Source organism: Pseudophryne corroboree, chromosome 2 (assembly GCF_028390025.1).
Source record: "Pseudophryne corroboree isolate aPseCor3 chromosome 2, aPseCor3.hap2, whole genome shotgun sequence".
In the NCBI taxonomy this organism is placed as follows: Eukaryota; Metazoa; Chordata; class Amphibia; order Anura; family Myobatrachidae; genus Pseudophryne; species Pseudophryne corroboree.
This window is the reverse complement of record NC_086445.1, coordinates 1,055,324,568-1,055,349,735: the sequence shown is the minus strand read 5'-3', so window position 1 is coordinate 1,055,349,735 and position 25,168 is coordinate 1,055,324,568. Positions and strand designations below refer to the sequence as shown.

General features: G+C 51.0%; 1 protein-coding gene across 4 annotated transcripts in view; it reads right to left on the bottom strand.

Moving 5' to 3' along the window:
- Nucleotides 1-6,904: 6,904 nt before the first annotated feature.
- The window catches only part of CBS (cystathionine beta-synthase), a 224,249-nt gene continuing 205,985 nt past the window's right edge, over nt 6,905-25,168 (bottom strand). For 3 of the 4 annotated variants that reach the window (XM_063956910.1, XM_063956911.1, XM_063956912.1), the window contains exon 16: nt 6,905-7,222. In XM_063956910.1, coding sequence (XP_063812980.1) covers nt 7,062-7,222 — 161 coding nt within the window. In that variant the 3' untranslated portion in view covers nt 6,905-7,061. The remainder of the gene's footprint in view (nt 7,223-25,168) is intronic. The other variant, XM_063956913.1, reaches the window with a different exon arrangement.

Genomic DNA, 25,168 nt, shown 5'->3' with positions numbered 1-25,168 from the left:
GACAGTGCGCCCCCTGTAATGGCGTGTTCTGGCGCCTCAGTTAGGGGACGTCAGCCAGTGACAGTGCGCTCCCTGTAATGGCGTGTTCTGGCGCCTCAGAGGACGCCAGTCTTACGGGACGCCAACTGGTGTCAGTGTGCCCTGTAATGGCGTGTTCTGGCGCCTCAGTTAGGGGACGTCAGCCAGTGACAGTGCGCCCCCTGTAATGGCGTGTTCTGGCGCCTCAGTTAGGGGACGTCAGCCAGTGACAGTGCGCCCCCTGTAATGGCGTGTTCTGGCGCCTCAGTTAGGGGACGTCAGCCAGTCACAGTGCACCCCCTGTAATGGCGTGTTCTGGCGCCTCACTTAGGGGACGTCAGCCAGTGACAGTGCGCCCCCTGTAATGGCGTGTTCTGGAGCCTCAGTTAGGGGACGTCAGCCAGTGACAGTGCGCCCCCTGTAATGGCGTGCTCTGGCGCCTCAGTTAGGGGACGTCAGCCAGTCACAGTGCACCCCCTGTAATGGCGTGTTCTGGCGCCTCACTTAGGGGACGTCAGCCAGTGACAGTGCGCCCCCTGTAATGACGTGTTCTGGCGCCTCAGAGGACGCCAGTCTTAGGGGACGCCAACCGGTGTCAGTGTGCCCTGTAATGGCGTTTTCTGGCGCCTCTGTTAGGGGACGTCAGCCAGTGACAGTGCGCCCCCTGTAATGGCGTGTTCTGGAGCCTCAGTTAGGGGACGTCAGCCAGTGACAGTGCGCCCCCTGTAATGGCGTGCTCTGGCGCCTCAGTTAGGGGACGTCAGCCAGTCACAGTGCACCGCCTGTAATGGCGTGTTCTGGCGCCTCAGTTAGGGGACGTCAGCCAGTGACAGTGCGCCCCCTGTAATGACGTGTTCTGGCGCCTCAGAGGACGCCAGTCTTAGGGGACGCCAACCGGTGTCAGTGTGCCCTGTAATGGCGTTTTCTGGCGCCTGTTAGGGGACGTCAGCCAGTGACAGTGCGCCCCCTGTAATGGCGTGTTCTGGAGCCTCAGTTAGGGGACGTCAGCCAGTGACAGTGCGCCCCCTGTAATGGCGTGTTCTGGCGCCACAGAGGACGCCAGTCTTAGGGGACGCTAACTGGTGCCAGTGTGCCCTGTAATGGCATTTTCTGGCGCCTCAGTTAGGGGACATCAGCCAGTGACAGTGCGCCCCCTGTAATGGCGTGTTCTGGCATCTCAGTTAGGGGACGTCAGCCAGTGACAGTGCGTCCCCTGTAATGGCGTGTTCTGGCGCCTCAGTTAGGGGACGTAAGCCAGTGACAGTGCACCCCCTGCAATGGCGTGTTCTGGCGCCTCAGTTAGGGGACGTCAGCCAGTGACAGTGCGCCCCCTGTAATGGCGTGTTCTGGCGCCTGTTAGGGGATGTCAGCCAGTGACAGTGCGCCGCCTGTAATGGCGTGTTCTGGCGCCTCAGTTAGGGGACGTCAGCCAGTGACAGTGCGCCCCCTGTAATGGCGTGTTATAGCGCCTCACTTAGGGACGTCAGCCAGTGACAGTGCGCCCCCTGTAATGGCGTGTTCTGGAGCCTCAGTTAGGGGACGTCAGCCAGTGACAGTGCGCCCCCTGTAATGGCGTGTTCTGGAGCCTCAGTTAGGGGACGTCAGCCAGTGACAGTGCGCCCCCTGTAATGGCGTGTTCTGGCGCCTCAGAGGACGCCAGTCTTAGGGGACGCTAACTGGTGTCAGTGTGCCCTGTAATGGCGTTTTCTGGCGCCTCAGGGGACGTCAGCCAGTGACAGTGCGCCCCCTGTAATGGCGTGTTCTGGCGCCTCAGTTAGGGGACGTCAGCCAGTGACAGTGTGCCCCCTGTAATGGCGTGTTCTGGCGCCTCACTTAGGGGACGTCAGCCAGTGACAGTGTGCCCCCTGTAATGGCGTGTTCTGGCGCCTCAGTTAGGGGACGTCAGCCAGTGACAGTGTGCTCCCTGTAATGGCGTGTTCTGTCGCCTCAGAGGACGCCAGTCTTACGGGACGCCAACTGGTGTCAGTGTGCCCTGTAATGGCGTTTTCTGGCACCTCAGTTAGGGGACATCAGCCAGTGACAGTGCGCCCCCTGTAATGGCGTGTTCTGGCGCCTCACTTAGGGGATGTCAGCCAGTGACAGTGCGCCCCCTGTAATGGCGTGTTCTGGCACCTCACTTAAGGGACGTCAGCCACTGACAGTGTGCCCCCTGTAATGGCGTGTTCTGGCGCCTCAGTTAGGGGACGTCAGCCAGTGACAGTGTGCTCCCTGTAATGGCGTGTTCTGGCGCCTCAGAGGACGCCAGTCTTACGGGACGCCAACTGGTGTCAGTGTGCCCTGTAATGGCGTTTTCTGGCACCTCAGTTAGGGGACATCAGCCAGTGACAGTGCGCCCACTGTAATGGCGTGTTCTGGCGCCTCAGTTAGGGGACGTCAGCCAGTGACAGTGTGCTCCCTGTAATGGCGTGTTCTGGCGCCTCAGAGGACGCCAGTCTTACGGGACGCCAACTGGTGTCAGTGTGCCCTGTAATGGCGTTTTCTGGCACCTCAGTTAGAGGACATCAGCCAGTGACAGTGCGCCCCCTGTAATGGCGTGTTCTGGCGCCTCAGTTAGGGGACGTCAGCCAGTGCGCCCCCTGTAATGGCGTGTTCTGGCGCCTCAGTTAGGGGACGGGACGTCAGCCAGTGACAGTGCGCCCCCTGTAATGGCGTGTTCTGGCGCCTGTTAGGGGACGTCAGCCAGTGACAGTGCGCCCCCTGTAATGGCGTGTTCTGGCGCCTCAGTTAGGGGACGTCAGCCAGTGACAGTGCGCCCCCTGTAATGGTGTGTTCTGGCGCCTCAGTTAGGGGACGTCAGCCAGTGACAGTGCGCCTCCTGTAATGGCGTGTTCTGGTGCCTCAGTTAGGGGACGTCAGCCAGTGACAGTGCGCCCCCTGTAATGGCGTGTTCTGGCGCCTCAGGGGACGTCAGCCAGTGACAGTGCGCCCCCTGTAATGGTGTGGTCTTTTTTAATGATGTGGCCTGAAGTCTTAGCTAGATGCCTCCTACCAGTGTCAGTGCTCCATCGGATCACTGGAGGAAAACCGGTCCTTAGTGCGGATACTTCCTACTGCTGCCACCACGTCCCGGGCTCCCCGCTAACTGGGGACCCGGACTATACTTACCACAGCCTCTTCAGCTGTTCCTGGGTGGCGGCGGGTTACAGGGAGCTCCAGCGCAGCCCTCAAATGGCTGGCTGTGAGTTAAACCCGGGACCAGTGTCCCAGCAGCCGTGGACACGGGCACCAACCACTTAAGGTGGGATCGGGTCCCCCCCAAGAGCTCCCTCGTGGCAGGCAGGCAGTAGTTGCAGAATTAAGCTAAAAAATAATAAATGATGAAGGAACACTGGAGAGAGTGTGACCGGCTCTGAGGGCACACATTTCTAAACTGGTCTGATGGGGAGGGGCATAGAGGGGAGGAGCCAGCACACACACACAGACTAAAAGAGTTATTGTGCACCAGCTCCCTGGACCCAGTTTATACCCAACAGTAAACTGCATCCCAGTATCCCCTATGGATGTATGAGAAATTATGTTTTGATTTATTCTGCGATCCCAGTTTGGCAGGAAGACCCAGACGGGATTTGGAAACACTCAGATCACCTGAGTTTGAGTATGTTTGGTTATGCAAAAACCAAACCATTCATCTCTAAAGGATACATGTGATCAGGAAAGTAGTGCAGAGGGAGGCTGAAGCTGTACATTCAATGCAGGTGAAAGCTGTGCTATCTTGTAGATCAGTGATTCTAAACTCTGTACTCAGGAACCCAGCAGAAGCACAGATGTACTCATTCCTCACTGACACATTCCCCAGGTCACCCAGCAGGTGCACAGGTGCACTCATTACTCACTGACACATTCCCCAGGTCACCCAGCAGGTGCACAGGTGTACTCATTACTCACTGACACATTTCCCAGGTCACCCAGCAGGTGCACAGGTGTACTCATTACTCACTGACACATTCCCCAGGTCACCCAGCAGGAGTACAGGTGTATTCATTACTCACTGACATTTCCCAGGTCACCCAGCAGAGGCACAGGTGTACTCATTCCTCACTGACATATTTCCCAGGTCACCCAGCAGGTGCACAGGTGCACTCATTACTCACTGACACATTCCCCAGGTCACCCAGCAGGTGCACAGGTGCACTCATTACTCACTGACACATTCCCCAGGTCACCCAGCAGGTGCACAGGTGTACTCATTACTCACGGACACATTTCCCAGGTCACCCAGCAGGTGCACAGGTGCACTCATTACTCACTGACACATTCCCCAGGTCACCCAGCAGGTGCACAGGTGTACTCATTCCTCACTGACACATTTCCCAGGTCACCCAGCAGGGGCACAGGTGTACTCACTACTCACTGACACATTTCCCAGGTCACCCGGCAGGTGCACAGGTGTACTTATTACTCACTGACACATTTCCCAGGTCACCCAGCAGGGGCACAGGTGTACTCATTCCTCACTGACACATTTTCCAGGTCACCCAGCAGGGGCACAGGTGTACTCATTCCTCACTGACACATTCCCCAGGTCACCCAGCAGGTGCACAGGTGCACTCATTACTCACTGACACATTCCCCAGGTCACCCAGCAGGTGCACAGGTGTACTCATTACTCACTGACACATTCCCCAGGTCACCCAGCAGGAGTACAGGTGTATTCATTACTCACTGACACATTTCCCAGGTCACCCAGCAGGAGTACAGGTGTACTCATTACTCACTGACATTTCCCAGGTCACCCAGCAGGTGCACAGGTGCACTCATTACTCACTGACACATTCCCCAGGTCACCCAGCAGGTGCACAGGTGCACTCATTACTCACTGACACATTCCCCAGGTCACCCAGCAGGTGCACAGGTGTACTCATTACTCACGGACACATTTCCCAGGTCACCCAGCAGGTGCACAGGTGCACTCATTACTCACTGACACATTCCCCAGGTCACCCAGCAGGTGCACAGGTGTACTCATTACTCACTGACACATTTCCCAGGTCACCCAGCAGGTGCACTCATTACTCACTGACACATTCCCCAGGTCACCCAGCAGGTGCACAGGTGTATTCATTACTCACTGACACATTTCCCAGGTCACCCAGCAGGTGCACAGGTGTACTCATTACTCACTGACACATTTCCCAGGTCACCCAGCAGGTGCACAGGTGTACTCATTACTCACTGACACATTTCCCAGGTCACCCAGCAGGGGCACAGGTGTACTCAATACTCACTGACACATTTCCCAGGTCACCCAGCAGGGGCACAGGTGTACTCATTACTCACTGACACATTTCCCAGGTCACCCAGCAGGGGCACAGGTGTACTCATTACTCACTGACACATTTCCCAGGTCACCCAGCAGGGGCACAGGTGTACTCATTACTCACTGACACATTTCCCAGGTCACCCAGCAGGGGCACAGGTGTACTCATTCCTCACTGAAATGTTTTAAAAGATCCCCAGGTGGAGCTAATTATTTCACCTGGGATTATGTAAGGAGACCAGGAAAACATGCACTGTTTGGGACAGAGGACCATGTTTGGTAAGCTGTGTTGTAGATGGTGAATGTGAATAGTATCCTGCTAACGTGGCTGGATTGGGCATGACTTGCGGAAAGACGACATCGATGAGGTGACAGTGGGCAGACAGTCACAAGTACAGTAAGGACATGTTCTGGGCGAGTAGTCTCAGACAATGACGGCCTACGCCAAGCGCTGCCTCCTGGAAGGGGTGATCCTGGTGTAAAGATCCATAGTCGTGATCACTGCATCAGATTGGTCGCAACTGTGTAACACACCCATTTATTCACTGCATGCAACACACGTGTTACACAAACGTACACAACTGGGGAGGCTGCGGATATATTTTCCGGTACAATTCTGATGCTCTGAGTCACGTAGGTAATTATTATTATTAGGTGCACACTCCGCTCATATATACTTCAATATATTTATTTTGTGTGCTGCAAGTGTTACCATTTTGGGTACAGACTGGATGCGACTGGAGGCTTCATAGTCTCCTCTCAGCCGGGTACACTTGGGGGGGGTCTCGGTGTGAGAGATCTCAGACTGAATGGGTCACAGAGGCGAAACTTAAAAAAAAAAAAAAATTGCAAGTAAGTTTAAGAGTGAGTGTGAGTGCGGCCCTTACAGATAAGCGTCACATGGACTAAAGTAACGAGAATATATGTCTCTACTCGGACATCACTACAACAAGGCTTCATTCACCGCGCAATGGTGGCGAGATGTGGCGTATGATGCGAGCGCTGCCGAGGGTGCGTTACCTCCACACCACACAGGGGGCAGGATGTACTAAAGGGAAAATGCAATAAAACCCCCATTTTCAGGGGTTTTATTGTATTTTCATATGTACTAACACCCGACCGCCGCGTTTTCGCCACACAGGGCATCGCCATCTTTGGATAGCGATACCCAATAGAAGCCTATGGGCTTCTTATCGCCGGCCGCCGCAGACGCCTACCCCCCTTCCCCCCGGCATACCTTCCTCCAGGAAGCCTGGACCCGGAAAGTAATATCCTCCTCCCTCTAGCAACACAGCTGGAGGTCCTTCCGGCTGCAGGGGGGAGGAGGTGGCGCCGGGGACAGACTGCTGCTGCTTCCTGGCAGCTGAGAAGAAGGAGAGCCCAGGGAGGTGACGGAGACCCCCGCACACCACCTCACAGGTATCACGGGGGGCCTCCGTCACCGCATTGCGATATTGATCACATATGTTACTACATCCCGCCCAGAATGAGCCCCAAGCACCACAAGTTCCATAGTTCTGGTCAGAAACAATGTATCGCTGCTCCTTGGACATCTGTCCCACAACTCCGACATTCTGCGTCTCACCACAATAAAGAGAAGTGCGGAGATTATATTTACACCTTTATATTTTATTAAATATCCGCCTGTGCTACAAAATCAGAGGCAATAATTATGTAACAGGTAAAACTGACCTACAAGCAAGAAACCCCTCACCCAACCCAGAGCGCAGATGTGGCAGAGACCAGACGGGACACTGGCTCCTCTTCATGACGCGCTGAAATGCCTGGACCTCTCGCTAGGGTCCCTCTCACTGGACTCACTCACACGGCGCTCTCGCTCTCTGGTCACAAAGTTCAGGAGATCGATGGCTGTGACAATACCGAAGACCATCTGCTTCTTGCTGGAGGAGCCGTCATTGTGATCTGCTGAGAGACGGCCCAGAGCTCAGAGTCCACAGGAAAGTAACAGGGACAGACTGTCCATACAGCGAGGGTCTGCACACCCACTCATCTAACGCTGCCATACGGGATACAAGTCCCACACTCTGCACATCCTCGGAAGTTGGGGGTGAGGAGTCGGGAAAGAGTGCTGGGACCTTTTGGCTTCTAACAGCCAGACCGGTAACAGCTTGGCACATAAGTCCGTCAGGTGGGGCGGAATAAGGGGGGATATTCGTGCTTACTTTACATAGCAAACAGTTTTTGAGGCTGAAAAATATACGTTATGGTAAGAACTTACCCTTGATAACAGTATTTCTCCTAAGTTCACAGGATCCACAGGATAACATTGGGATATGATGAAGCGACACCAGTAGGTCAAAACTTTTCGGCCTGCAAGCATGCAACGGGCCGGCCCATATATACCCGCCTCCTGGCTCAAGCAAATCAGTTGTATTCCCAAAGCTCAAGGCAGAAGCATCATAGAGAGCCTTAATCAGGCGAGAAGAACACACATGCACACCCTTCCGTAGAAGAAGGAAGAGGTTACTGAGTAAAAGGATCCTCAAATCAGGTGAGTCAGGGTGGGATCCCTGTGGACTTAGGAGAAATAGCGTTATTAACGGTCAGTTTTACCATAACTATTATTTCTCCAGCAGGGTCCACAGGTTATCCACAGGATAACAGTGGGACTTCCAAAAGCAATTTTTAGTGGTGGGGACGCTCCTAATTAGACAGGAGAACCTTACGCCTGAATTCAGCATCATGAGAGGCAAGAGGTATCCACGGCATAATGTCTAATGAATGTGTTAATGGAAGACCATGTGGCTGCCTTACATATCTGTTCTGCTGAAGCACCACACTGTGCTGCCCATGATGGACCTACCTTACGAGTAGAGTGAGCAGAGACATTAGCCAGAACAGGGAGATCAGCCTGAGAATATGCTTCTGAAATCGTCATCCGAAGCCATCTTGCCAGTGTCTGTTTAGTAGCAGGCCATCCTCTCTTGTGAAATCCGTAGAGAATGAAGAGAGCATCTGTCTTTCTGATGGCACCGGTACGATCCACATAGATCCTTAAGGCACGGACCACGTCCAGCGATGCATCTCCCGCAGAAAGGGCCGATACCCGAAAAGCCGGGACTACAATTTCTTCATTAAGGTGGAATTTAGACACCACCTTAGGAAAATAAGATTTTACTTACCGATAAATCTATTTCTCGTAGTCCGTAGTGGATGCTGGGGACTCCGTCAGGACCATGGGGATATAGCGGCTCCGCAGGAGACAGGGCACAATAATAAAAGCTTTAGGATCAGGTGATGTGCACTGGCTCCTCCCCCTATGACCCTCCTCCAAGCCTCAGTTAGGATACTGTGCCCGGACGAGCGTGCATAATAAGGAAGGATATTGAATCCCGGGTAAGACTCATACCAGCCACACCAATCACACCGTACAACTTGTGATCTGAACCCAGTTAACAGCATGATAACAGAAGGAGCCTCTGAAAAGATGGCTCACAACAACAATAACCCGATTTTTGTAACAATAACTATGTACAAGTATTGCAGACAATCCGCACTTGGGATGGGCGCCCAGCATCCACTACGGACTACGAGAAATAGATTTATCGGTAAGTAAAATCTTATTTTCTCTGACGTCCTAGTGGATGCTGGGGACTCCGTCAGGACCATGGGGATTATACCAAAGCTCCCAAACGGGCGGGAGAGTGCGGATGACCCTGCAGCACCGAATGAGAGAACTCCATGTCCTCCTCAGCCAGGGTATCAAATTTGTAGAATTTAGCAAACGTGTTTTCCCCTGACCAAGTAACTGCTCGGCAAAGTTGTAAAGCCGAGACCCCTCGGGCAGTCGCCCAAGATGAGCCCCCTTCCTTTTGGAATGGGCTTTTACCGATTTTGGCTGTGGCAGGCCTGCCACAGAATGTGTAAACTGAATTGTATTACAAATCCAGCGAGCAATCGTCTGCTTAGAAGCAGGAGCACCCATCTTGTTGGGTGCATACAGGCTAAACAGCGAGTCAGATTTTCTGACTCCAGCCTTCCTGGAAACATATTTTTCAGGGCCCTGACAACGTCAAGTAACTTGGAGTCCTCCAAGTCCCTAGTACCCGCAGGTACCACAATAGGTTGGTTCATGTGAAAAACAGAAAACACCTTAAGGAGAAATTGAGGACGAGTCCTCAATTCTGCCCTGTTAGAATGAAAAATTAAGTAAGGGCTTTATATATGATAAAGCCGCCAATTCTGACACACGCCTGGCTGAAGCCAGGGCTAATAGCATCGTCACCTTCCATGTGAGATATTTTAAGTCCACAGTGGTGAGTGGTTCAAACCAATGTGACTTTAGGAAACTCAAAACAACATTGAGATCCCAAGGTGCCACTGGGGCACAAAAGGAGGCTGTATATGCAGTACCCCTTTTACAAACATCTGAACGTCAGGCACTAAAGCCAGTTCTTTCTGGAAGAAATTTGACAGGGCCGAAATTTGAACCTTAATGGACCCTAATTTTAGGCCCATAGACAGTCCTGTTTTCAGGAAATGTAGGAAACGACCCAGTTGGAATTCCTCTGTAGGGGCCTTCTTGGCCTCACACCACGCAACATATCTTCGCCAAATGCGGTGAAAATGTTTTGCGGTTACATCCTTCCTGTCTTCGACCAGGGTAGGGATGACTTCATCTGGAATGCCCTTTCAGGATCCGGCGTTCAACCGCCATGCCGTCAAACGCGGCCGCGGTAAGTCTTGGAACAGACAAGGCCCCTGCTGGAGCAGGTCCTTTCTTAAAGGTAGAGGCCACGGGTCTTCCGTGAACATCTCTTGAAGTTTCGGGTACCAAGTCCTTCTTGGCCAATCCGGAACCACGAGTATCATTCTTACTCATCTCCCTCTTATGATTCTCAGTACTTTTTGTATGAGAGGCATAGGAGGGAACACATACTCTGACTGGTACATCCACAGTGTTACCAGAGCGTCCACCGCTATTGCCTGAGGGTCCCTTGACCTGGCGCAATATCTAGTTTTTTGTTCAGGCGGGACGCCATCATGTCCACCTTTGGTTTTTCACAACGGTTTACAATCATGTGGAAGACTTCCCGATGAAGTCCCCACTCTCCCGGGTGGAGGTCATGCCTGCTGAGGAAGTCTGCTTCCCAGTTTTCCACTCCCGGAATGAACACTGCTGAGAGTGTTATCACATGATTTTTCGCCCAGCGAAGAATCCTTGCAGTTTCTGCCATTTCCCTCCGGCTTCTTGTGCCGCCCTGTCTGTTTACGTGGGCGACTGCCGTGATGTTGTCCCACTGGATCAATACCGGCTGACCTTGAAGCAGAGGTCTTGCTAAGCTTAGAGCATTGTAAATTGCCCTTAGCTCCAGTATATTTATGTGGAGAGAAGTCTCCAGACTCGATCACACTCTCTGGAAATTTTTTCCTCGTGTGACTGCTCCCCAGCCACTCAGGCTGGCATCCGTGGTCACCAGGACCCAGTCCTGAATGCCGAATCTGCGGCCCTTTCATAGATGAGCACTCTGCAGCCACCGCAGAAGAAACACCCTTGTCCTTGGAGACAGGGTTATCCGCTGATGCATCTGAAGATGCGATCCGGACCATTTTTCCAGCAGATCCCACGTAAAGGTTCTTGCGTGAAATCTACCGAATGGGATCGCTTTGTAAGAAACCACCATTTTTCACAGGATCCTTGTGCAATGATGCACTGATACTTTTCCTGGTTTTAGGAGGTTCCTGACTAGCTCGGATAACTCCCTGGCTTTCTTCTCCGGGAGAAAACATCCTTTTCTGGACTGTGTCCAGAATCATCCCTAGGAACAGTAGACGTGTCGTCGGAAAAAACTGCGATTTTGGAATATTTAGAATCCACTCGTGTTGTCGTAGAACTACTTAAGATAGTGCTACTCCGACCTCCAACTGTTCTCTGGACCTTGCCCTTATCAGGAAAGCGTCCATATTTCTTTTAAGAAGAATCATCATTTCGGCCATTACCTTGGTAAAGACCCGGGGTGCCGTGGACAATCCAAACGGCAGCGTCTGAACTGATAGTGACAGTTCTGTACCACGAACCTGAGGTACCCTTGGTGAGAAGGGCAAATTTGGACATGTAGGTAAGCGTCCCTGATATCCAGTGACACCATATCGTCCCCTTCTTCCTGGTTCGCTATCACTGCTCTGAGTGACTCCATCTTGATTTGAACGCTTGTATGTAAGTGTTCAAATATTTCAGATCTCACCTAGCCGTCTGGCTTCAGTACCACAATATAGTGTGGAATAATACCCCTTCCCTTGTTGTAGAAGGGGTACTTTGATTATCACCTGCTGGGAATACAGCCTGTGAATTGTTCCCAATACTGCCTCCCTGTCGGAGGGAGACGTTGGTAAAGCAGACTTCAGGAACTTGTGAGGGGGAGACGTCTCGAATTTCCAATGTACACCTGGGATACTACGTGTAGGATCCAGGAGTCCACTTGTGAGTGAGCCCACTGCGTGCTGAAACTCTTGAGATGACCCCCTACCGCACCTGAGTCCGCTTGTACGGCCCCAGCGTCATGCTGCGGACTTGGCAGAAGCTGTGGAGGGCTTCTGTTCCTGGGAATGGGCTGCCTGCTGCAGTCTTCTTCCCTTTCCTCTACCCCTGGGCAGATATGACTGGCCCTTTTGCCCGCCTGCCCTTATGGGGATGAAAGGACTGAGACTGAAAAGACTGTGTCCTTTTCTGCTGAGATGTGACTTGGGGTAACAAAAGGTGGATTTTTCAGCTGTTGCCATGGCCACCAGGTCCGATGGACCGCCCCTTTATACGGCAATACTTCCATGTGCCGTCTGGAATCTGCATCACCTGACCACTGTCGTCTGGCAGATATGGACATCACATTTACTCTTGATGCCAGAATGCAAATATCCCTCTGCGCATCTCGCATATATAGAAATGCATCCTTAAAATGCTCTATAGTCAATAAAATCTTGTCCCTGTCAAGGGTATCAATATTTTCAGTCAGGAAATCCGACCAAGCCCCCTCAGCGCTGCACATCCAGGCTGAGGCGATTGCTGGTCGTAGTATAACACCAGTATATGTGTATATACTTTTAGGATATTTTTCAGCTTCCTATCAGCTGGCTCCTTGAGGGCTGCCGTATCTGGAGACGGTAACGCCACTTGTTTTTATAAGCGTGTGAGCGCCTTATTCACCCTAAGGTGTGTTTCCCAACTCGCCCTAACTTCTGGCGGGAAAGGGTATACCGCCAATAATTTTCTATCGGAGGAAACCCACGTATCATCACACACTTCATTTAATTTATCTGATTCAGGAAAAACTACAAGTAGTTTATTCACACCCTACATAATACCCTTATTTGTGGTACTTGTAGTATCAGAAATATGTAACACCTCCTTCATTGCCCTTAACATGAAACGTGTGGCCCTAAAGGAAAATACGTTTGTTTCTTCACCGTCGACACTGGAGTCAGTGTCCGTGTCTGTGTCGACCGACTGAGGTAAATGGGCGTTTTTACAAGCCCCTGACGGTGTCTGAGACGCCTGGACAGGTACTAATTTGTTTGCCGGCCGTCTCATGTCGTCAACCGACCTTACAGCGTGTTGACATTATCACGTAATTCCTAAATAAGCCATCCATTCCAGTGTCGACTCCCTAGAGAGTGACATCACCAATACAGGCAATTTGCTCCGCCTCCTCACCAACATCGTCCTCCTACATGTCGACACACACGTACCGACACACAGCACACACACAGGGAATGCTCTGACAGAGGACAGGACCCCACTAGCCCTTTGGGGAGACAGAGGGAGAGTTTGCCAGCACACACCAAAAACGCTATAATTATATAGGGACAACCCCTTATACAAGTGTTTTCCCTTATAGCATTTTTATATATGTAATCATATCGCCAAATAAGTGCCCCCCCTCTCTGTTTTAACCCTGTTTCTGTAGTGCAGTGCAGGGGAGAGCCTGGGAGCCTTCCTCACAGCAGAGCTGAGCAGGAAAATGGCGCCGTGTGCTGAGGAGAATAGGCCCCGCACCCTTTTCGGCGGGCTCTTCTCCCGGAGTTTGTGAGATCTGGCAGGGGTTAAATACATCCATATAGCCTCAAGGGCTATATGTGATGTATTTTAGCCATAAAAAGGTATTATACATTGCTGCCCAGGGCGCCCCCCCCAGCGCCCTGCACCCTCAGTGACAGTTGGTGACTGTTGGTGAAGTGTGCTGACAACAATGGCGCACAGCTGCAGTGCTGTGCGCTACCTTATGAAGACTGAAAGTCTTCTGCCGCCTGTTTCTGGACCTCTTCAACTACGGCATCTGCAAGGGGGGTCGGCGGCACGGCTCCGGGACGAACCCCAGGGTGAGACCTGTGTTCCGACTCCCTCTGGAGCTAATGGTGTCCAGTAGCCTAAGAAGCAAATCCATCCTGCACGCAGGTGAGTTTTCTTCTCTCCCCTAAGTCCCTCGTAGCAGTGAGCCTGTTGCCAGCAGGACTCACTGAAAATAAAAAACCTAACTTTTATTCTAAGCAGCTCAGGAGAGCCACCTAGATTGCACCCTTCTCGTCGGGCACAAAAATCTAACTGAGGCTTGGAGGAGGGTCATAGGGGGAGGAGCCAGTGCACACCACCTGATCCTAAAGCTTTTATTATTGTGCCCTGTCTCCTGCGGAGCCGCTATATCCCCATGGTCCTGACGGAGTCCCCAGCATCCACTAGGACGTCAGAGAAATACCCAGATCTAGTTCTGAGAACTGCTCTATCTGGATAAAAAAAAAAAAAAAAAAATCAGAAATGGGGAACGACATGACAATGCCCCTAAATCTGATACTCTTCTAGTTGACGCCATGGCCAGTAGAAAGAGAACTTTAGCTGTCAACCATTTAAGATCCACTTTAATAGTGGTTCAAATGGGGCAACTTGAAGGGCCTTTAAGACTAAACCTAAGTCCAAAGGCACTGTAGGAGGAACAAAAGGAGGTTGAATGCCCAGCATTCCCTGGAAAAAAGTACGCACATCCTGTAAGTTGGCAATTTTCTTTTGGAACCATACAGTTAGTGCTGACACTTTCACTCTCAAGGAAGCCACCTTCAAACCTTTATCCATTCCTGCCTGAAGGAATGCTAAGACCCTGGAAACTCTGAAAGACTTAAGGTCCATTTTCCGTTCACTACACCAATGAATATAGGTTTGTCATATTTGGTGATAAATGCCAGCTGAGGAAGGTTTCCTTGCTCTGAGCACTGTTCGACTTACCTGTTGTGAGAATCCTCTTGACTTCAGGATAGAGGTCTCAAGAGCCACGCCGTCAAGGACAGTCGATTCAGATGCCTTTGATAACAAGGACCCTGCATCAGTAGATCTGTACTTTGAGGGAGCAGAAGTGGAGCATCTATCAACATTCTCTGCAGATCTGTGTACCAATGTCTTCTGGTCCAAGCCCGGAGCTATTAGTATAACGGTACCTTTCCATGCTTTATTTTTCTCACCACCCTGGGTAATAGGGTGATTGGAAGAAACACATATGCCAGATGAAAGTCCCATCTCACCGACAGGACATCCTTTGTTCTTGACCCGTATGCGAGAACCTTGTTGTTCTGACGAGACGCCATGAGATCTATCTCTGGCAACCCCCACCTGTCGACTAGGGTCTGGAAGACCTCCGGATCTAGAGCCCATTCACTTGCCTGAATAGCATGTTGACTCAGAAAATCCGCTTCCCAGTTTAGGACTCCTGGAACGAATACTGCGGACAAGGCTGGATGATGAAGTTCTGCCGACCTAAGTGTGTGACTTACCTCCTTCATAGCTTTTTGGCTGCGAGTTCCTCCTTGATGGTTGAGGTACCCTACTGCCGTCGCATTGTCCGGGCGCAACTGAACTGGTTTTCCCCAAAGGATGTCCTTTGCCTGAATCCGTGCCATGTATATGGACCGAAGTTCCAATATATTTATTGGTAGGCAACCTTCTTCCTTGGTCCATTGCCCCTGGAAACACAACCTACCTGACACTGCTCCCCAGCCCTGGAGACTGGCATCCGTTTCCCAATATGATATCCAAAAGGGTCTCCCCTTGTCCAGATGGGATGTCTGTAGCCACCAGGCTAATGACCTTCTTACTTCCATCGTAAGGACCATAGTCTGCGTTTTTATCATCTGATGCAACCCATTTAATTTGGCAAGGATCAGATGCTGCAGAGGCCTCGAGAAGAACTGTGTATACTCTACCATGTCGAATGTTGACACCATCAATCCCATCACACGCATTGCTGCGTGAATGGATACATTTTGACTGTGTAGCAACTCCTGAATCCTTGACTAAACTTTGGATATCTTGTTCAGAGATAAAGTTACCCTCTGAAGTCTTGAATCCAGTACAGCCCACAAGTGAGTCATCCGCTGTGACGGAACCAGAGACAATTTTGCCCAATTTATGAGCCACCCATGCTTCTACAGACATGTTATTATCTGCTGCAGATGACACAGGAGCAATTCCTGAGACTGTGCCAGGATTAAAAGATCGTCGAGGTATGGAAAAATCTTTATCCCCTGCTGACGGAGATAAGCTGCCATTACCACCATAATCTTGGTGAATACTCTGGGGGCTGTGGCTAACCCAAAAGGTAGGGCCTGGAACTGAAAATGCTGTTGGATGATAGCAAACCTGAGATAGCGCTGATGGGACAGGGCTATAGGAACATGCAGGTAAGCATCCTGTATATCCAGGGATAACATATAATCCCCTGGCTCCATGGCCAAAATGATAGAATGTAAAGTCTCCATATGAAAACGAGGCACCCAAATGTATTTGTTCAGCACCTTCAGATTTAGAATGGTCCTGAATTACCCATATGTCTTCTGAACTAGAAACAGATTGGAGTAGAAACCCTGTCCTCGTTGTGCAGGAGGAACTGGAATGACTACTCCTGACTGAAGCAATTTCTGAACTGCCTCTTGCAAAGCCCTGGCTTACGTCTATACCCGGGACGGGCTGGTACAAAAAACCTTGGAGGAGGGTGCTTCTTGAAAGTAAATGCATAACCTAGAGATACCGCTTCCTGCACGCATGCATCTGTTGTAGACTGCTGCCAGATCTGTGCAAACTGAAGAAGTCGGCCCCCCACCCTGGGATCCCCCAGGTGGAGGCCCGCACCATCAGGCTGATGGCTTATCCGTTTTACCAACTGGTCCTCTGGTAGCCCAATGCTTTTGAAACTTACCAGACTTGTTTTATTGGGACTGCCTGCCATCACTTTTTCCTTTAGCTTTTCCTTGAGACCGAAAGGGTCGAAAAGCCGGAACTATAGGTTTGAATTTGTATGTGGAAGGAAACTTTACCTTCTTAGAGTCTGCTTCTAACTCCAAAATATGTAAATTCTTTACCAAAAAGAGTATCTCCAGAAACAACGAGATTTATGGTAAGAACTTACCGTTGTTAAATCTTTCTGCGAGGTACACTGGGCTCCACAGGGAATGACATTGGGGATGTCCTAAAGCAGTTACTTATGGGAGGGGACGCACTGTAGCGGGCACAAGAACCCGCCGTCTAAAGGAAGCATCCTGGGAGGCGGAAGTATCGAAGGCATAGAACCTTATGAACGTGTTCACTGAGGACCACGTAGCCGCCTTGCACAATTGTTCAAGGGTCGCACCACGGCGGGCCGCCCAAGAAGGTCCAACCGACCGAGTAGAATGGGCCTTTATGGCAGCAGGAGCTGGAAGGCCAGCCCGTACATAAGCATGTGCAATCACCATTCTAATCCATCTGGCCAGGGGCTGCTTGTGAGCAGGCCAGCCACGTTTGTGAAAACCAAACAGAACAAAGAGAGAATCGGACTTCCTGATGGAGGCTGTTCTCTTCACATAGATATGGATAACCTGCACCACATCCAAAGACCGCTCTTTGGAAGACAATTCAGAAGATGCAAAGGCAGGAACCACAATCTCCTGATTAAGGTGGAAAGAAGACACCACCTTAGGTAAATACCCGGGACGTGTTCTAAGAACCGCCTGATCACGGTGAAAAATCAGATATGGTGACCTACAAGACCAGGCACCCAAATCCGACACCCTTCTAGCAGAGGCAATAGCCAGCAGAAACAATACCTTAAGAGAAAGCCACCTAAGGTCTGCAGATTCAAGAGGCTCAAACGGAGACCCTTGCAACGCCTCCAAAACCACCGACAAGTCCCAAGGGGCCACAGGCGGAATATAAGGAGCTTGAATCCACAACACACCCTGAGTGAATGTATGTACATCAGGTAAAGTCGCAATTTTTCTCTGGAACCAAACCGACAAGGCAGAAATATGAACCTTGATGGAGGCCAGACGAAGACCCAAGTCCAGGCCCTGTTGTAGAAAGGCCAAAAGTTTGGCAGTACTAAACTTGTAAGCGTCATGATTGTTAGATGCGCACCAAGCAAAGTAAGAAATCCAGACCTTATGGTAAATCCGAGCAGAAGCTGGTTTCCGGGCCCTTAACATGGTTTGAATGACCGCCTCAAAAAATCCTTTGGCCCTCAAGACGGAAGATTCAAGAGCCATGCCGTCAAATCCCAACCGGGCTAAATCCTGATATACACAGGGGCCCTGAACAAGGAGATCTGGGCGCTGTGGAAGTAGAAGAGGACGCTCTATCGAGAGACCCTGAAGGTCTGAGAACCAATGCCGTCTGGGCCACGCGGGAGCAATCAGAAGTAGGATTCCTCCTTCTTGCTTGAACTTCCTTATTACTCTGGGCAGGAGTGACACCGGAGGGAACACGTATGGCAGCTGAAAGTTCCATGGAATTGCCAGTGCATCCACGAACGCCGCTTGAGGATTCCTTGTCCTTGCTCCGAAGACCGGAACCTTGTGATTGTGTTGAGACGCCATCAGGTCCACATCTGGAAGTCCCCACCTGTCCACGAGGAGTTAAAACACTTCTGGATGGAGGCTCCACTATCCGGCGTGTACGTCCTGATGACTGAGAAAGTCCGCTTCCCAGTTTAGGACCCATGGAATGAACACTGCCGATATGGCTGGCAGATGGCTTTCCGCCCACTGAAGAATCCGTGATACTTCCCTCATTGCCATGAGGCTTCGAGTGCCGCCTTGATGATTGATGTACGCCACCGTGGTGGCGTTGTCCGACTGTACTTGAACAGGTCTGTTCTGTATTAAATGCTGGGCCAAGTTCAGAGCATTGAACACCGCCCACAGTTCCAGAATGTTTATCGGGAGGAGAGACCCCTCCTTGGTCCACCGACCCTGAAGAGAGTGTTGCTCCAACACCGCGCCCCAACCTCTCAGACTGGCATCAGTCGTCAGAAGGACCCAGTTGGAGATCCAGTAGGGACGACCCCTGCTCAATCGTTGGTCCTGAAGCCACCAGCTCAGTGACAGACGGACCTCCGGAGACAAGGAGATCATTTGAGACCTGATCCGGTGATGCAGGCCGTCCCACTTGGCAAGAATCAGCTTCTGCAGAGGGCGGGAGGAATGGAGTGTACTCCACCATGTCGAAAGCAGACACCATGAGACCTAGCACTTGCATTGCCGAACGTATCGACGCTTGCGGACGAGATAGGAAGCATCGAATCCTGTCCTGAAGCTTCAGGACTTTCTACTGAGACAAGAACAACCGCTGGTTGTGAGTGTCCAACAACGCCCCCAGGTGCACCATGCTCTGAGCAGGGACCAAAGAAGATTTCTTCCAGCTGATGAACCACCCGTGGGCTTGCAGAAACTGGATAGTCAGGTCCAGATGGCGTAGGAGAACATCTGAGGAATTTGCCAGGATCAACAAGTCGTCCAGGTACGGTAGGATCCTGGCCCCTTGACAACGGAGTACAGCCGTCATTACCGCCATGATCTTGGTGATAACTTGCGGAGACGTGGTCAAACCAAAAGGTAACGCCCGAAATTGGTAATGGAGGTTGCCAACCGCAAACCTCAGGTACTGCTGATGCGAGACTACAATGGGAATATGCAGGTAAGCATCCTGTATGTCCAGGGAGACCATATAATCCCCAGGTTCCAATGCCAGAACAATAGAGCGAAGAGTTTCCATACGAAACTTGGAAACCCTCACAAATTTGCTCAAGGACTTGAGGTTGAGAATGGGCCGGGAGAACCCATTTGGTTTCGGGACTAGGAACAGCGGTGAATAATACCCCTTGCCTCTCTGAGCCAGAGGCACCTGTACTACCAACTCCTGTGTCCAGGAAGGACTGTACCACCGAATGAAGAGTTTTTGCCTTCACCTGATCCGAAGGGACGTCTGTCAGGCAAAATCGATGAGGGGGACTATTCTTGAAGGATACAGCGTAACCTCGAGTGATGACTTCCCGTACCCAGGCATCGGAAGTGATCTTCAACCATTCTTGGGTAAACCCTAGAAGTCGGCACCAAAGGAGTAGTACTAGGCAGACATGCTGTTTTAGCAGAAGCTAAGTCAGCTACTATCTTATTGAGGTCTTCTCCGAAAAAAATGTCTCCCTTAAAAGGGAGTACCTCCAGGGTTTTCTTAGAGTCCAGATCCTCAGACCAGGGCCATACCCAGATAAACCGGCAAGCCAAAATGGACGTAGTAGAAGCCTTGGCTGCCAGAATACCGGCATCAGAAGCCGCATCCTTAATATACTGAGACGCTGTGACAATATATGACAGACATTGTCTAGCATGATCATAAGCGTTGGAAGGCAACTCCAGCTCCTGAGCCCCCGCTTCAACGGCCTCTGCAGCCCATGTTGCTGCAATGGTGGGCCTATGCGCAGCACCAGTTAGGGTGTAAATTGCCTTTAAACAACCCTCCACACGCTTATCCGTCGGTTCTTTCAGAGATGTGACGGTAGTGACAGGCAGAGCAGAGGATACCACCAGCCGCGCCACCTGCGATTCCACTGACGGTGTTTCCCAATTTTTACTTATCTCCGCAGCGAGGGGATAGCGAGCCAGCATCTTCTTGTGAGGCGTGAATTTCTTTCCTGGATTTTCCCAGGACTCCTGAGGTATGTCAACTAAATGGTCAGACCACTTTCTGACGTTTAAACCTGTCCGGTTTCTTAGAGGCAGCATCAGTCTCCGGGTCATCAGTAATTTGAAGAATGAGCCTGAGAGCCTCCAACAAGTCAGGGACATCCACCTGTGAAACAGCTTACCCATCAGAATCTGTAGGGTCAGTATAAACGCCATCCTCACGTTGGTGGATTGTGAGGAAGTAATGGCCCGCTTAGAGGACCCCTTGGTCTTAGGCGGGCGAGGGTTAGACTTCTGAGAAGTCAGTGATTGGTTCAATTGCTGTAACTGAGCGGACAGTTGATCTGCCCATGGCGGGTTAACCACAGGGACCATAAGTGGTTGTACCGGCACAGGAGGTCCCATAGGGGGCGTTAGTCTAGTTACCAGCGTATTCAATAGCGTGGAGAAGGTAGCCCAAGGTGGGTCATTTTTAACCCACGTTGCTACAGTCCCACTTGGGGGTAAGGATCCCACAGAACCTGAACCCTCAGCTGCTATGTTTTCCTCAAATGTGTCTGCAGCGTCAACACCACGCAGTGTGGGATCAGCCCCAGCACCATTGTCCTTTGTAGCTGACATATCCGAAAGCTCAATGCAAGGCAACACAGTACAATATCAGCAGCACAACACCTGACAAGAACCCCCTGTGCAGTGTATCAGCACAAACAGGGAATTCAAGAGGTATATGGTGACTAAAATTCACAGAGAAAAAATAAGAATTTACTCACCGGTAATTCTATTTCTCGTAGTCCGTACTGGATGCTGGGGACTCCGTAAGGACCATTGGGAATAGATGGGCTCCGCAGGAGACTGGGCACTCTAAAAGAAAGATTAGGTACTATCTGGTGTGCACTGGCTCCTCCCTCTATGCCCCTCCTCCAGACCTCAGTTAGGGAAACTGTGCCCGGAAGAGCTGACACTACAAGGAAAGGATTTGGAATCCAGGGTAAGACTCATACCAGCCACACCAATCACACCGTACAACTTGTGATAACTATACCCAGTTAACAGTATGAATAACAACTGAGCCTCACTGAACAGATGGCTCATAACAATAACCCTTTTGTTAAGCAATAACTATATACAAGTATTGCAGAAAATCCGCAGAAAATCCGCACTTGGGACGGGCTCCCAGCATCCACTACGGACTACGAGAAATAGAATTACCGGTGAGTAAATTCTTATTTTCTCTGACGTCCTAGTGGATGCTGAGTACTCCGTAAGGACCATGGGGATTATACCAAAGCTCCCAAACGGGCGGGAGAGTGCGGATGACTCTGCAGCACCGCATGAGCAAACTCAAGGTCCTCCTCAGCCAGGGTATCAAACTTGTAGAATTTTGCCAACGTGTTTGACCCCGACCAGGTAGCAGCTCGGCAAAGTTGGAATGCCGAGACCCCTTGGGCAGCCGCCCAAGAAGAGCCCCCTTCCTCGTGGAATGGGCTTTACCGATTTAGGATGCGGCAGTCCAGCCGCAGAATGTGCAAGTTGAATCGTGCTACAGATCCAGCGAGCACTAGTCTGCTTAGAAGCAGGAGCACCCAGCTTGTTGGGTGCATGCAGGATAAACAGCGAGTCAGTATTTCTGACTCTAGCCGTCCTGGAAACATAGATTTTCAGGGCCCGGACTACATCCAGCAACTTGGAGGCCTTCAAGTCCTGAGTAGCCGCAGGCACCACAATAGGTTGGTTCAAATGAAACGCTGATACCACCTTAGGGAGAAATTGGGGACGAATCCTCAATTCGGCCCTGTCCCTATGGAAGATCAGATAAGGGCTTTCACATGACAAAGCCGCCAATTCTGACACACGCCTAGCCGAAGCCAAGGCCAAATATATATATGACCACTTTCCACGTGAGATATTTCAACTCCACGTTCTGAAGTGGCTCAAAACAATGTGATTTTAGGAAATCCAACACTACGTTGAGATCCCAAGGTGCCACTGGAGGCACAAAAGGGGGCTGAATATGCAGCACTCCCTTAACAACGTCTGAACTTCAGGCAGCGTCTTTCCTAGCCTTTAACAGCGTAGGAATCACTTCATCTGGAACGCCCTTTTCCGTTAGGATCCGGCGTTCAACCGCCAAGCCTTTAAACGCAGCCGCGGTAAGTCTTGGAACAGACAGGGCCCCTGCAGTAACAGGTCCTGTCTGAGAGACAGAGGCCATGGGTCCTCCGAGATCATTTCTTGTAGATCTGGGTACCAAGTTCTTCTTGGCCAATCCGGAACTACGAGTATAGTTCTTACTCCTCTCTTACTTACTATCCTCAGTACCTTGGGTATGAGAGGAAGAGGAGGGAACACAAACCGACTGGTACACCCACGGTGTCACTAGTGCGTCCACAGCTATCGCCCGAGGGTCTCTTGACCTGGCGCAATACTTTTTTAGCTTTTTGTTGAGGCGGGACGCCATCATGTCCACCTGTGGCCGTACCCAACGGTTCACAATCTGCGTGAAGACGTCTGGATGAAGTCCCCACTCTCCCGGGTGGAGGTCGTGCCTGCTGAGGAAGTCTGCTTCCTATTTTTCCACACCCGGAATGAACACTGCTGACAGTGTTAGCACGTGATACTCCGCCCATCGGAGAATCCTTGTGGCTTCTGCCAACACCATCCTGCTTCTTGTGCCGCCCTGTCGGCCTACATGGGCGACAGCCGTGATGCACCGTCTGGTTTCGAAGCAGGGGTTCTGCTTGCCTTAGGGCCTTGTAAATGGCCCTTAGGTCCAGAATATTTATGTGTAGGGAAGTCTCCTGACTCGACCATTGTCCTTGGAAGTTTCTTCCCTGAGTGACTGCCCCCCAACCTCGGAGGCTTGCATCCGTGGTCACCAGGACCCAGTCCTGAATGCCGAATCTGCGGCCCTCGAGAAGATGAGCACTCTGCAGCCACCACAGCAGAGACACCCTGGCCCTTGGGGACAGGGTGATCAGCCGATGCATCTAAAGATGCGATCCTCACTTGTCTAACAGGTTCCACTGAACGTTCCTTGCATAGAACCTGCCGAAGGGAATTGCTTCGTAAGAAGTTACCATCTTTTCCAGGACTCGCGTGCAATGATGCACCGACACCTGTTTTGGTTTCAGGAGGTCTCTGACCAGAGATGACAACTCCTTGGCCTTCTCCTCCGGGAGAAACACCTTCTTCTGTTCTGTGTCCAGAAACATGCTCAATATCAGCAGACGCGTCGTAGGAACCAGCTGCGACTTTGGGATATTCAGAATCCAGCCGTGCTGTTGTAGCACTTCCTGAGATAGTGCTACTCCGATCAACGACTGCTCCATGGACCTCGCCTTTATAAGGAGATCGTCCAAGTACGGGATAATTATAACTCCCTTCTTTCGAAGGAGTATCATCATTTCGGCCATTACCTTGGTAAATACCCTCGGTGCCGTGGACAGACCAAACGGCAACGTCTGGAATTGGTAATGGCAGTCCTGTACCACAAAACGGAGGTACTCCTGGTGAGGTGGGTAAATGGGGACATGTAGGTAAGCATCCTTGATGTCCAGTGATACCATGTAATCCCCCTCTTCCAGGCTTGCAATAACCGCCCTGAGCGATTCCATTTTGAACTTGAACTTGCTTATATAAGTGTTCAAGGGTTTCAAATTTAGAATGGGTCTCATCGAACCGTCTGGTTTCGGTACCACAAACAATGTGGAATAGTAACCCCGTCCCTGTTGAAGGAGGGGAACTTTGATTATCACCTGCTGGAGGTACAGCTTGTGAATTGCCGCCAGTACTACCTCCCTGTCCTGGGGAGTAGCTGGCAAGGCTGATTTGAGGTAACGTCGAGGGGGAGTAGCCTCGAACTCCAGCTTGTATCCCTGAGATACCACTTGCAGAACCCAGGGATCCACCTGTGAGCGAACCCACTGGTCGCTGAAGTTCCGGAGACGCGCCCCCACCGCACCTGGCTCCGTCTGTGGAGCCCCAGCGTCATCCGGTGGACTTAGTAGAAGCAGGGGAGGATTTTTGTTCCTGGGAACTGGCTGCCTGGTGCAGCTTTTTCCCTCTCCCCCTGCCTCTGGGCAGAAAGGAAGCACCTTTGATCCGCTTGCCTTTCTGAGGCCGAAAGGACTGTACCTGATAGTACGGTGCTTTCTTAGGTTGTGAGGGAGCCTGAGGTAAAAATGTAGATTTCCCAGCTGTTGCTGTGGATACGAGGTCCGAGAGACCATCCCCAAACAATTCCTCACCCTTATAAGGCAAAACCTCCATGTGCCTTTTAGAATCAGCATCACCTGTCCACTGCCGGGTCCATAATACCCTCCTGGCAGAAATGGACATTGCATTAATTCTAGATGCCAGCCGGCAAATATCCCTCTGTGCATCCCTCATATATAAGACGACGTCTTTAATATGCTCTATGGTTAGCAAAATAGTATCCCTGTCGAGGGTATCAATATTATCTGACAGGGTATCAGACCACGCTGCAGCAGCACTACACATCCATGCTGAAGCAATTGCAGGTCTCAGTATAGTACCTGAGTGTGTATATACAGACTTCAGGATAGCCTCCTGCTTTCTATCAGCAGGCTCCTTCAAGGCGGCCGTATCCTGAGATGGCAGTGCCACCTTTTTTGACAAGCGTGTGAGCGCCTTATCCACCCTAGGAGATATCTCCCAACGTGACCTATCCTCTGGCGGGAAAGGGTACGCCATCAGTAACTTTTTAGAAATTACCAGTTTCTTATCGGGGGAACCCCACGCTTCTTCACACACTTCATTCAACTCATCTGATGGGGGAAAAAACACTGGCTGCTTTTTTCCCCCAAACATAATACCCTTTTTAGTGGTACCTGGATTAATGTCAGAAATGTGTAACACATTTTTCATTGCCGTAATCATGCAACGGATGCCCCTTGTGGATTGTGTATATGTTTCATCCTC